At 37.4% G+C, this 13783-nt stretch overlaps 1 protein-coding gene across 2 annotated transcripts in view; it reads right to left on the bottom strand.

The window, feature by feature from the left end:
• Positions 1–13783, bottom strand: part of MDN1 (midasin AAA ATPase 1) — a 197052-nt gene that overhangs the window by 66011 nt on the left and 117258 nt on the right. For both annotated transcript variants that reach the window (XM_037843494.1, XM_037843495.1), the window contains exons 44-53: positions 12344–12503; positions 11371–11487; positions 9762–9970; positions 8665–8813; positions 8102–8313; positions 7555–7775; positions 6479–6592; positions 4638–4770; positions 3514–3629; positions 2528–2661 (exon numbers count right to left, since the gene is read on the bottom strand). In XM_037843494.1, coding sequence (XP_037699422.1) covers positions 2528–2661; positions 3514–3629; positions 4638–4770; positions 6479–6592; positions 7555–7775; positions 8102–8313; positions 8665–8813; positions 9762–9970; positions 11371–11487; positions 12344–12503 — 1565 coding nt within the window. The remainder of the gene's footprint in view (positions 1–2527; positions 2662–3513; positions 3630–4637; positions 4771–6478; positions 6593–7554; positions 7776–8101; positions 8314–8664; positions 8814–9761; positions 9971–11370; positions 11488–12343; positions 12504–13783) is intronic.

The raw sequence follows: 13783 nt of genomic DNA, 5'->3' as shown, positions 1-13783 counted from the left end.
CAATACTTCCCTGTGTGTGTATGTAAATTTTTAAAGAAACTGCTAAATTGTCTTACAAAGCAGCTGCATTATTTTGTATTCCAACCAGCAATGTAGGAGAGTTCCAGTTTTTCATATCTTTGCATTCTTGCTATTCTTAGTATTTTAATTTTAGTCATTATAGTGGGTGGTACCCGGCTATAGTTTCAATTTGCATCTCGTTGATAACTGAGGATGCTGCAATTTCTCAAGTTCTTACTCAGCATTCATTTACCATCTGTGAAACATCTATTCAAAGCTCTTTCTCATGTTATAAGGTTGTTTGTTGTATTATTAGTTTATATAATTTACACATGCTTTGTAAATAGTTTCTCCCAGTGCTTTCATTTTCTTAATGCTGTCTAAGAAGTTTTTAATTCTGCTGAAGTTTAATTTAATCACTTTTTCTTTCATGAAAAGTCCTAAGAAATCTTTGCCTAACCTGAAGTTGTAAAAATTTTCTTATGTTTTCTTTTAGGCAGTTCAGTTTTATCTTTTATATGTAGGTTTACATTACATTTTAAAGCAATTTTTATATATAATGTGAGGTAGGGGTAAGAGCTAATTTTTACTTTATATGGACATCTAGTTGTTCCAGCACCATTTGTTGAACAGACTATTTTTCCCCATTATCTACATATATGAATACCTAGTTTTGAACTTTCTTTTTTGTTTCGTTGATCTATAATATACTAACTTGATTAAGGTGGTTTAAAAAATTATGCTAGCAAATATAACAGAAAATGTGCCATTTTAAGCATTTTTAAGTGTAATGATTAATGTAGCTTTGAAATGCAAATGAGTTAATGTGAGTCCTCCAAAACTGCTGTTCCAGGAAATGTATTTTTATAGCAAAGTATTCCCTAGATTAGTGGTTCCTTTTTGGGGTTCCTTAAGGTCAAAGCTAATTTCATAATATTATGATACATGCCTTTTTCAATGTGCTGACATTTGCACTGATGGTACAAAAAAAAGAAAGACAACAAACTGGGCATTTGGCAGATGATAAAATTAATGAAGCAACCAACAGATTTTAATGCATGAGAAATTCAGTGATAATTTTTCAGATTCTATACTACAAATGAGCTTTATGAAACTAACACTTGTCGAATTTTGATTTAACATCAAATAAGAATATTCACAATTATATGAAATGGTTATTAAAATATTCCTCCCTTTCCCTACCTCATAACTGTGTAACGTCAGATTTTCTCCACAAACTTCAACCTAAACAACACATGGCAATAGACTGTATGCAGAAGAGATGTGAGAATCCAGCTTTCTTCCACGAAGCCAAACATTAAAGAGATTTGCAAAAATAACTTCATGGAGACAGTAGTTTATAGGTTACCAGGGGTGGGGGTGGGCACAGGAAGAGAGAATTATAGCTTAATGGGTGAAGAGTTTCTATTTGAAGTGATAAAAAAGTAGGGGTAATAGCTAGTGGTGATGGCAGCACAACAGTGAATATAATTAATACTACTGAATTGTACAGGTGAATACAGTTAAATGGGAAGGTACGAGTTGTATATTTGTTACATTACAATAAAAAAGTTAAAAAAGAGACTTGGAAAAAGGTAGAGCAGTACCTCCTCGCTAATTTTTGTTATGGAAAATCATTATTTTTTCATTAAAAAATGCCATACATATTAACATGAAATGGTAATATATGGTATAATGTGATATAATTTGATATTACATTTTTAACAAATCAATAATTTTTTTAAATTTGTTTTAATTTTTAATATGGTAAATATTGATAAATATAACCACATAAACAAAAGATCTTTGGGATTTTGATAATTTTTAAGATTGTAAAGGAATCCTGAGACCAAAAAGTTTAAGAGTTGCTACTCTGGTCTACTGAATAATATAGAATGAAAACACAATTTAACCCATATGTGACAATGATATCTAAGAGGACTTAAGTGAATTAAAATATAACTGTTAAAATCCAAATTGTCCATCAACAGGTGAATAGATAAACCAATTGTATTATGCCAATACAATGGAATACTACTCAGCAAATAAAAAGTAATTATCTATTGATGCACAAAACAATATGGATGAATCTCAAAATAACTATGTTAAATGAAAGAAGCCAAAGTATATACACTGCATGATTCCTGTCATATAAAATGCTAGAAAATGCAAATTAATCTATATTAACAGAATACAGCTCAATGGCTTCCTGGTTGGGGGGTGGGGACATAGAAAGGGAGAAAATATAAAGAGGCATAAGGAAATGAATGGGTGACAGATCTGCTCACTGTCTTCAAGTGGTAATGGTTTCATAGGTGAACATTTTAAATATATGCAGTTTGTTACATGTGAATTATACCTCAATAAAGCTTTAAAATATATTATGTGTATATTTAAAACGGTTAAGAACAGTTAAATTTCTCAAATAATATTGGACAAATACCATCCCTGAAGTCAGTCTTGCCCCTAAGAGTTTTGTGCTAAGATAAAAGTTCATGTTGTTTAAAATAAAAGTCCATGTTCTCACCTCCTTGAGACGGGCATCAGACACCATCTCCTGGGAGGACTGTACCCAGAGAAGGATTAGTGCATCACAAAGTTCGAAAAAGGCAGCAAGATTGACCACGATTTCATGGGGCAGGCTGTGGTAGCTCTCTGGATCTTAGAATTGGCATAAATAAAATAAAAACATTCCATCAGATTTAATTTAATCTCTGAACATTTTCAAAAGAAACTGAAATCTGGAACTTAAGTTTATCCCCAGTACAAAGGTCCATTTCTATTTTGTTGTCAGAGGTAACAAACTCAAAAACCAATTCTTTGCCTACTATTATTAAATTTAACGGATAAGGCATGTATATCTAGATGTTCATAATGTCTTAAAGAAAAAATAGAATTATAGCACAATAATGCATATTTCGTAGAAGTCTTGATTTAAATACAAAGTGAAAACTACATGTATATATGTTTGGATGGATAGCTACCAAAGACAGACAAGATATAAACAGTTGTTGCAAGGACAGACTTTTTCAATTTTTGTACTTCTTTATAGTTTGAATTTTTTATAATAAGCACAGTTATCTTCAATTTAAAAAAATAAAGGAGGGAGAAGAAGAGAACCCACAACTGGATGTTTGTAAACATGTACTTTCAGAGCTCACACATCCAGGTTTCAAGCTATGATTCTGTTACTTGCTGAAGATGTAACCTGATCCTTGTGCCTCCCTTTCCCCATTCATAATAAGGGGGTGATGATATTACCTACTGCATAGGGTTGCTGTAAAAAATAGAGATCAAGCACATGTGAAGTATTTGGTTCAGTGCCTGGCAGAGAGTAAGTGCTCAGTAAATGTCAGTCATTGCTATTAAGCAAGGCAACACACTTTAGAACTAGGCCAAGCAAATCAAAAGGCATCAGTAAAATGGCAGCAGCTGCTGAATATGTCTCTCAACTTTAGCAACATTGTACAATCAGATGCTTAATCAAAGAACAGCAAGGTAAAATGTTCTTACCTTTATGGAATTCAAAGGACATTCTTAAAACACTATTTCTTAACTTTTTGCCGCCAACAGAAACCAAAGTTGCTTCTGTAAAAATCCGTTTTTCCCGGTCAAGATATATGATTGTTCTAGAATGAGGTTAAAGAACAAAACAAACAGGCATCAGTTAATAATGCTTTCCAACCACACCATCTACCTGCTGAATCCTGGGGACCCTTGGAACATCAGTATCTTTCAATAGTGCCACTCCTTCCCTGCCTCTGCAAATTCTGAACTAGAGAAATGGAGGTGAAAGTGATGACAACAAAGACTGGAGGAGGGGGACAGATGGCGGGAGATACCTGAGTCTGGGTGGATTGCCAGGCCTCACTCTGCTGCTTTACCTTGATCTGCTAAATTGCACATTGCTCTCTTACAACTGACTATCCTAAAACTAACCTGCAGTATTAAAAGTTACCTGGGAAGGAAGGGGGAGTTACTAGGAAGGGGCACAAGGGAGCCTATGGGGTGCTAGTACACACCACATGGGTGGGTTCACTTTGCCTGTTACACTTCAATTACAAAGTTATATTTGTTTCAATTTAAAAAATACTGGTCATTAAAGGATGAGGAAAGACAAGCCTTATATGGCAATTTTGTAAATTTATATATGAGTGTGTATGTAAGTATGCAGGTTCTATACGTGTCTTTGACATTTGAAGATGGGAAATGATACGGACAGATAGATGGCTGAGGAAAGGGCATGCAAGAGAATGAGTAGGTGAATGTGAGAGGAGCTGCTGAAGTCATAAACAGAAAAAAGTAAGAAACATGACTATCCTATGATAAAAGCTTAATTTTATAATAAATCCATTAATGCTACAATAGCATATCTATCAAAGCACCCTATTAAAATATTAAGAACCTGCAAAATTTACATGCCTTCTGTTATCACAGTCAGAATTATTTCACTGAACAAAGAGCATGCAGGAAAAAAGTGGTGATGATGGCAATCAAGTTTAATACCACATCACTTCTGAGGTACACAAAATTAAATGCACATAAAGTGTATTTGATAAGAGTTAGAAAAGTTGTAACCTGTGAAACCATAATGTACAGTGAGGAAAACTGTGCCCAGATCAGCAGGCTTCACCTACTTGTTTGCAACAGACTCTAAAAGGGCAAACAGCTGCTCAGGCTGGTCCGTTTGTGGGTCAAAGTCCATCGAATTTCTAATGATGTCCAAAGCCTGCATATTCCATCGGGGGTCCAAAGGGACCACAAATTCATCTAGTTTAAAAAACAAAACAGATCTTGGGAGTAAAATTCTGGCAAGTTTCAGTTGAGTGCTATTTTACTTTGATCACATTGAGTCCTGAAGGGGAAAAAGTGAAAACAGGGAAAGACTGTGTGTTTCAGCACATGCTATCAGCACAATAGGGTCAACAGTTTTTATGCTATTTCTTTTCTAAATGCAAAATATCTACTAGTCCTGAAAATTCATTCTATTGGAGAACTGAAAAGTAATCTTGCTAGAATATAAGTATTCCCACCAAGGCATTCAAACTGCTCAGGTCCTACTCTTGGTCTGAAAAGAATCTGTAAGTTTACCAAAACTGTTACCATTAACCATGAAAAAAGTAACTTACATGGCAGAAAAGGAATGAATGCATATCCTTCTCATATGCTTTCAGTAAGAAAAACAATTCAAAATTATAGTTAGCTTAAAAGTCATTTCTTTACCATCACAGGATACAGCTTCGGCTGCTGCCTCGTGCTCTTTTGGCTCAAAATTAATACTTCTGTAAACAGAGCAGCAGTGAGGAGACTCTGACGCTCTCCAAAGACTATGAAAAACTGAGTGGGAAGGCAAGACAAAAACAATGGTAGCTGGGCATGACAGTTTGGTGGTACATTCTAAGTTAAAAAAAAACATCTACCATATAGTAGACTGACGAGAACCTCCTGTGAACAGCAAGGCAGGTTAAGGAGGGAGCCCATACTCCAATACCCAGTAAGACAGACACACCTACACAAGTGTACAGAAAGACAAAGGTAGAGCTAATGTGTCCCAACAATGGACAAGAGGTATCTGCCAAAAAGGGCACCTGCTACTCTAAACTCCAGTCTGTGTAGCCAAAGATCACAATCCTTTCATAAATGGAAAGTCATGATTTAGTTCAGCCACAAGCTGACAACCATAACAGTTTTCTCTATTGTTTGATATCTTCTCAACTATTTAACTCATTATATTTAGTGTGCATAAGGCAATTAGCAGCAAAAGCATCACGCATATTTTTTCCAAACCAAACAGCTAACTGCATATTTTGATCAACATTTGAACATACTGAAAGAAGAGGAAGATAAACGTGGTTCTGTGAAGACAACCCTGTACTTATTAATACCATATTCATTCAATCAACTTTATGTTATTTTGTTCTAGCAAATAAGTTTGCTCTCTCACTCTTCACTAAAAAAAAAAGAAATCTGAATACCTCATTTGATTAGATAGTTTGGATATCTATTTCTTTTATTTTGGTTTTATAACTTTGTCATTAAGGCTTTATATTTTTGGAAAAAAATTGATCCTGTATACTTTTCCCTTCAAGTCAAATAACTCATGGTTTAAAACTCTTCCTGTTAACAGTACTAATAAACCACAGAATGTTGTAAGTAGAATGGACCTCTGAGTTTAATCCCCACACTTTTCAAAGTTGGGCAGGAGTGTGAATGATGTGGACAAAATCAAGAAGCCAGTTTGTGAACTCCTACCTTCTTCCCACTCTATTGTGTACCATAAGCCTCTTTCAGAAGCTGGAGGACAAACAGATCATTTCAAGCAAAGAAGCGGAATTTCCATCTGGATAGATACCCTGAGCTTTCATCAAATACTGTCTGTTACCATGGGAACTCTCACAGGTCTTTTTCCCATGGAATTCAATGGACACATTTCCTCAACAGTGCTGAGAGCTAGAAATAGCAAAAGTAGGTACAGTACCTGTTATATTTGGTTGTAATATTTTGATGACATTACTGATACCAGCTGAGAGAGAATTTGAGTAAAAATTCCTGAGAGATGCAGCACTGGCTTCCAAATGAATCTGTATTGACTCTGTGGAGGGGAAAGAGAAGCAAATGTCAATATCTCAAGCAGCACTGTCCAATCCAACTTTCTGCAATGATGAAAACGTTCTAGAGCTTTGCTATCATAGAGCCTCAAGCACTTGTGATTAGTGACTACTTGAAATGTGGTTAGTATGACTAAGGGGTTGAATTTTGTATTCTACTTAATTTGAATTAATTTATATTTAAATTTTAGTTGCCACCTGTGGCTAGTGGCTATTACACCAGACAGCACAGTTAAGAATATGTACATGAATCACGTATCTGTACAGACCACCACATGTGTCAGTAAATATACACATTCACCGGCTTATCTACAAGTTCTCATGGAGTAGAAAGGCTCATGTAAACTCAATTACTTTAGTCAAAAATTTCTACCAACAAATTCCATGTCCTCTACCTCTATGGCACAGGTAAGGTTTCTGTTGTTTTCATTCCTCTTAGAAGGAAAAAAAGTACAAAGAAAACAAGAGAGATAACTTGGAGCACTGGAACTAAAATAAGATTAAATCAAATGCAGCTGGAAAAAAACATGAGAAAAAAAATCGAATACACCTTTAGGGAAACTGGGTTTACCAAAAGCAATACCTTACAGACAGAATGGTTGTACAGCACAGCAATATTACTACAAAAAAGCAGTGTGTTCAAAAAATGAAAAGTAACATTAATATAGTACATTTTCCTTTTGGATTTGATAAAAAGATGAACAGACCCTGAAATGCAAAGGATTATGAAGTTTTTCTTGTGACACGTTTTTAAGGGCAGACTTGTTTCTTGATTTTTTTTTTTTTTTTTAAACAGAAAATAATAACACTGGGTCACAAATTCATCGCTATGAGATCTCTCAGATGTAATTTTAACAGTGTAATCTCAGAATAAAGATGCTGAGGCACTAAAACAGTTAAATGCACATATATTCCCTCAATATACAAGTTAAGCTTTTCTACTCACCAAGCCCCTGTGGTACATTCTTAGCTAAATGATAAAGCCATTTAACTCTAAGCATCCAATCCTGATTGCTTGCTCTTTCTATGAGCAATTTAACAGCCATGGCCAGAACATCTGGTTCATCGATCCAGTGAGTATCCACTTCAACTGCACTGAATTTCAGGTTCTCAGGGTTGGAGGACTGCATTATTTTCTCCAAGTCTTGCAAGGTAAGAGGCTGAATCCTGAAATTCAGCGGAATGGGCAAAGTTAGTACTAGAATAGCCTTTTAGTTTGCATTTGAAGGAACCAAGAAGATTATCTTACAGATATTGGATCAAGAGGTAATGGGGAAAAGATGAGTTCCCCTGCCAAGGAAGGCAGTTAAACACATCACATAACTAATTAATAATAAATAGTGAGTGATACCACAATGAAAGTGAAACTAAGAGATTCGATAATAAAAGAACACATAACATTCTGGTTGAATGTGTTGGATCATGGTCACTAACAGCAAAGACAAAACGAGTCAAGATGACAAAGAGACACACTAGTTCAAGCTTCTGCTGACCTTGCCCAACTGCTGGTTTTCATGCTCAGCCTGTTGAGGCAATATGCCAAGATCTGTCCATCACTTCGGACCACAGACAGGTGAGAATCTTCAGTAGTAAACAGAACTGAGGGCAGAGAGTCTGGCCACAATCCCATGGCAAGAATGGAGTGACCCCAGGTTTCAGATGCTCGCAGAGAAGCAATATGTTTCTCCAGTAATGCCTGCACAAGCTGGCAGGAGATGAAAACACATGGTATACAGGTATCAAAATCTAAATGCTATTAACAAAAAACTAGCAGACAGAGAAACAATCATTTTTGGTCCCAGGTGATCATCTTGCAATAATCCTCATGCACATTTTTCAATGTCATATACTACAAGTTCTACTTTTTCTGATGACAGGTAAGTTTCATGGAAGGAATATTTACATTTAAGCTATTTCTGAATACCAGATTGTATTAGAGCAAAGTTGCAGTGGTTGACTCTTACACCATTAAAGTTGCCATCTCAGAAATAATTTCCTCCTACTCAACAATGCAGGGTATTACACCTTAGATAGCAGTTTAAACACCTTATAGTACCTTCCGGTTTGCTGGGGAATGCTGGGAACAGACGTAGATTTCCCTGCATGCTTCAGAAAAAGCTCTTTCTAAACTTAACCCTCGCTGCAGATACTGGACAATGAGTAAAGCTGTCTGAATTAGAGTTGACATAGAAGATGTTGGAGAACCTATAAAGAAAGAAATATTGCCTTCTATGAGCAATAGAGTCTGCAAAATCACCAATGAAAATCAATAAATTCTATCCTCAAATCAGACCTCCTTCCATTCAATCCCACCCAGATTCTGATTTTAGAAATCCTACTAAATGAACTCTACATTCTCCCTATGGCACAATGGACTTGTGGGAATGTTATTACTTCACTTCTGTCCTCTCTCTTTCCTTCTCTTTCTCTGTCTACAGCATATCATGGGGAAGTGACCAGGTGACTCATCTACAAGCATGGTAAACCCTGAGCATGTATATCTAATGCTGACAGACACGGAAGGTGGCAAAATGAACATGACCTCATAAAGGATCATGGGCTTTGAAATCCAACAGAACAACTTGTAAATCCCAGCTGTCACAACTGAATGTCTTTGAAAAGTTACTCAACCTCTCTGAGCATTATCTGTAAAATGGAAATACAGGCCTTACAGACAGATGTAGGGACTAAGTAAACAACCAGCATTGTACCTAACACCCAGTAGTTACTCAATTATTATCATTGCTCTTTCTCATATATTTGAACATTTAGAAGTCACACCTGTCTGTTTTAAACAACTTGAAGTTTTTTTCTTTATTTCCCCTTCAAGAGGCTCAGAGAGGATCCTAGAATACGAGGGGCAAACTTCATGAATCTCAGTACCGAAAGCACTATTCCTCTAAGTGTGGGCCATTGACCACAAGCCTCAGAACCACCTAAAGAGCAGCTGTGCCTCACTCAGACCCGCTGAATCCAATCTCCTGAAGGGAAGGAGGTGACTGAACCCCTACATTTTTAACAGGTTTTCTTGGTAATTTCTATTTCAATGCACACTATATGTAAGAATCTTGGGACCAGCACTCAAATGGAATAACATAAATTTCTACAGGATTAAAACTCTGCAGAGGCCCAGAAGTGAATAAAACACCTCACCTATAACAGCGTCTCGGGTCTCTCTGTGTAGAGCCAAGAGGATGTCACACACACTATCCCCCACCAACCCAAAGCTGTGCAGGAGAACTTTCAAATCCAGGTCATCTGGGATGTTCCCATCCCCTTCTCCTGAAACATAGATTTCAAGTCCACGATTCCTCATAGCTCGGGATATTTCTCCATGAACAGGATCCATTGAGAGAAAAAGCCTAGTAACAGCAATTCAAAGAAAATAAATTAAAATCCCAGTGCAACCAATGGTGCTGGTCAGCAACCACTGGTGAGGGCAAATCGGTAGCTAAATCCTTGGGTTGTTTATCAAGACATCACTAACTCAAAGTGTGCTGCCTTCACGCATATTCTTCTACCTCCAAAATGCATCACTAAAGCATTCCTCTAAGCCTACTTTCCTAAGAACTATATACCATATATCAAATGCAACTTTAATGCTATCTGAGAACTTTCAAAGCCTTAAAAATCTTACTCTCAGATATTCCCCAGATAATGCACTGCTAATTAATTCATCTTTCTAACTCACCTACAGAGAGCAAAATAAGGAGTAGTGTACTATCCTGAAACCATCAGATTGATATAACTGATGCCCATCAACATCTCTACCTGGCTATCTGACACCTCACACTTAAGTCCAAAACTGAACTGCTGTTTCCCTGCTGGCCCTCCCTGCACCAAATCTGCTTCTTTGCCAGTCTTTCCTCTCTCAATGAATGGCACTCCCATCTAAAATTTCTTCAAGCCAAAAACTTAGATGTCATCCTTCCTCTGTCTTTTTCTCAACCCACAAGTCCACAGCAAGTCCCACACCATCGTCCAGTCTAAACCATCATTATCTCTTGCCTGACAAGCAAAAGGCTTGTAACTGGTCTCCCTGCTTCTACCCTTTACCACCACCCCACTTCTACCCTTTACCACCACCCCAAGTTACTGTTCCTATTCCACAAAGTTGTTAGAGCCACGCTGTCCAATGGAACTTTTCTGATGATAACAATGTTCTATGGCTGCCACCAACCACATGTGACTATTGAGTACTTAAAATACGCCTAGTGTAACCAAGAAACTGAATTTTAATTTAATTGACTTTGAATAGCCATATTTAAATGGCAAGGAGCTATTGTATTGAACAGCACATTTCTAGTTTAAATTTTAAAACCACAGATCAGCTCACATCATTCCCTTGGTTAAAATCGTTCCATGACTTCTCACACTCAGAAAAACATGATCTTTTCTGAGGGACCTTCCTTGGCCCCCAATCTGAAATATACTCTACCAATCACTTTCTATCTCAACTTGTTAGACGGTTTTCACAAAACTAACCATTCTTTAAAATTATCTTGTTCATGAGTTTGTTTTTCGTCTGCTCCTGTCTCTAAAACCTAAAAACCACATGCAGGCAGGGACTTCATCTCTCTTATCTATTCCTGCATTCCAGAGCCTGGTGGTGCCTGGCAAATAGGAGATCATCATGAAATATTTGTTAACTGAATCAATGAGTGCGTGTATGAATATAATATATTAGGAGGTCCTACTGAATGTTTGTCTTTATTGCCGAGGCTGCCAGATTCTTAGGCAGACACTTATGAGGCATAAATACCTGAAATCAGGATTTGGTGTTATCGTGGGAGTGGATCCGTCTATCATTCCTTGTTCACTAACAGTGAGGACACCTCCAGGCTCAAGCAAAGCATTCAAACGATCCAGGACTGATGGGCTGCAGAGAGAGTTCAAAGGTAGACAAGCTAGCATAGTGCATTACCTCTGCTTTCCTTGCATGGGCCTCCTACTGTTCCTAGGCCCTGTCTTCCACTTAGCATAGGTCATGCTGTCATACAGAACTGCGATCTCTTTAAGGAGTTGATTCCCTTTTCACTCCCCAACACACAGAGCCCAGAGCTTCAATACACAGTGAATACAAAAAATAATAATAATAATTCATTTAAAAAATAAATGAAATTAAAGAAAATGATAGCTCCCCTGAACGATGCTCCCTTTCTCTCTCCCTTTTCTCTTCCATACCCTCTCATTCCAACATTATCAAATCCATTCACAGGTAACTGGGTTTCCATCTGAACCATTCAGAAAGAAGCACCAGGAAGGAAGGCCCTCATCAGATGTGTAGGGGCTTCTATTACACTAGCTGTGTATGTTCAGTTGTTTCATGTTTGCCCTTTTCCTTTCTTAAGCATCAAAACTGATACATGCGAAATCCATCACTGATGCACATTTACTAAATGCCCTGTCAGATCCTCCACTTCAAAAATATGCAATTAAGAATGACCCTAACAAAAGGAAGATTTCACACTGAACTGAGAGCTGTTAAATAAAAAAGCCTAACTTAAAGGATATTGCTTGGAGAGTAATTCGATTTTGCTAGCTTTCAGTTTAGTGCAAAACTATCATCCAGAATTGAAATCTGGCAGCTATCTAATGGCCAACTACTACCCCAGAGAAAACCTGCAGAATATGGCTGAGGTCATGTTTCTAGTTAAGAAAAACCATGGATTAAAAATGCCAGCGCTTCCACCATCTCAATCAGGCCCACTTGCAATTGGGCATGAGGTTCTTACTTGCAGAAGTTAACATTGTCCATCAGAAGCCAGTCTCCAGACTTCAGGGCCCGAACTAACATGCTGTCAATCCATTCAAACGTGCCATGGCTGTGGCCACTGACTGACTGCATAAGCTTCAATCCAAAGCTTCGGAACTCTTCCACCAGTCTGGCAAACTCTGAAATGTCAAAGGTAAGAATCATCATCCACAGTACTTACTTTCAAACCAGGGCATTCAAAAAAAGTTTATTGAAGGGCAGCTGGAAACTTTTGGCCCCAGTTTTTTTTTAGTTTCATAATAAATAGGAGGATTTTTAGCTTTTGTTTGCAGACAGTTAAGAATATTAGGTTTGGCAGCAGAAAATACTTTTTAATGGTTTCCTGAACTTAAAGAGTTGATTCTAGGGCAATGGAGAAGGTAAATAATTTTCCTGTGTTTCTATTTCTTAAATGGCAGAGGGAGGATAATGTTTCCCACCTAGCACTGCATTTATACTAAATGAAAGTGCTAGTTGATACAATGCAATCATTGCTCTTAAACTGGGCTTCCTTCTTTAAAATGAAGATATCATATGATTGTAGTAATAACCAGTGCTATATTAGCTATAAAGCACTATTTGAATAGTGCTTTGTAATTTATATATATAGCTCTTTCCTGCTACCATTTTTGTTGGAAATTGTTTTATGACCCTTTTTCATATCAAAAAGCATGATGCATTGGATTCGTGCTTTCATTTTTGAGAGAGTAACAAGGTTCAGACTTAACCTCTCACTGTTAACAATGAGGAAACTTGGCAAAATATATGAACAACTGCTTTCAGACATTCGACAACAGGCAGCACAGGACAGTGAGCCCTGAAACAAACAAGGTGATGCCCTGCCTAGAAGCCATTTCTGGGCCACAGAACAGGGAGGGGAACACACAGATCCCAGAGGTCTCCCTGAATTGAGGAGGCAGACTGGAATGCAGAGAGGCCAAGGCAGCTAATACGAGGGGCAGAGTACTGGAGAGGAGGAAGCTACCTGGAGAAAGCTCCAGAAATCTGGAAAAGGGCCTCTGGAAACTCTGGCTTAATAACAATCCGCATATGCACGTATAGGGTGAAGTTCCACAAGGATGGCCAAAAAAACTTCAAAGAAAGGAATAATTACTAGGGAACATAAACTGACAGATTCCTGGAGCTTACACAGGGCTGGGAATCATCCCCGTTACCACCAGCCAGAGTTAAAAGATCCACTGGGTGCAGGGAGCATTTGACATAAAAGCAAGCTCGAAAAAACAAAAATGATCCATAAGCAACTTAACTGCCTAGAAAAGTCCAATAGCCATTAAAGAAATACAACAAAACGCAGCATTCAGCAACTTAATCAAAAGTACTGGACATACAAAGAAGTAAGAAAATATAACTCATAACTAGGAGAAAAAGCAGTCAAGCGAACAAACCAAGAAATGACGGA

This window comes from Choloepus didactylus, chromosome 7, assembly GCF_015220235.1.
Source record: "Choloepus didactylus isolate mChoDid1 chromosome 7, mChoDid1.pri, whole genome shotgun sequence".
In the NCBI taxonomy this organism is placed as follows: Eukaryota; Metazoa; Chordata; class Mammalia; order Pilosa; family Megalonychidae; genus Choloepus; species Choloepus didactylus.
This window is presented reverse-complemented; position numbering and strand designations above follow the sequence as displayed.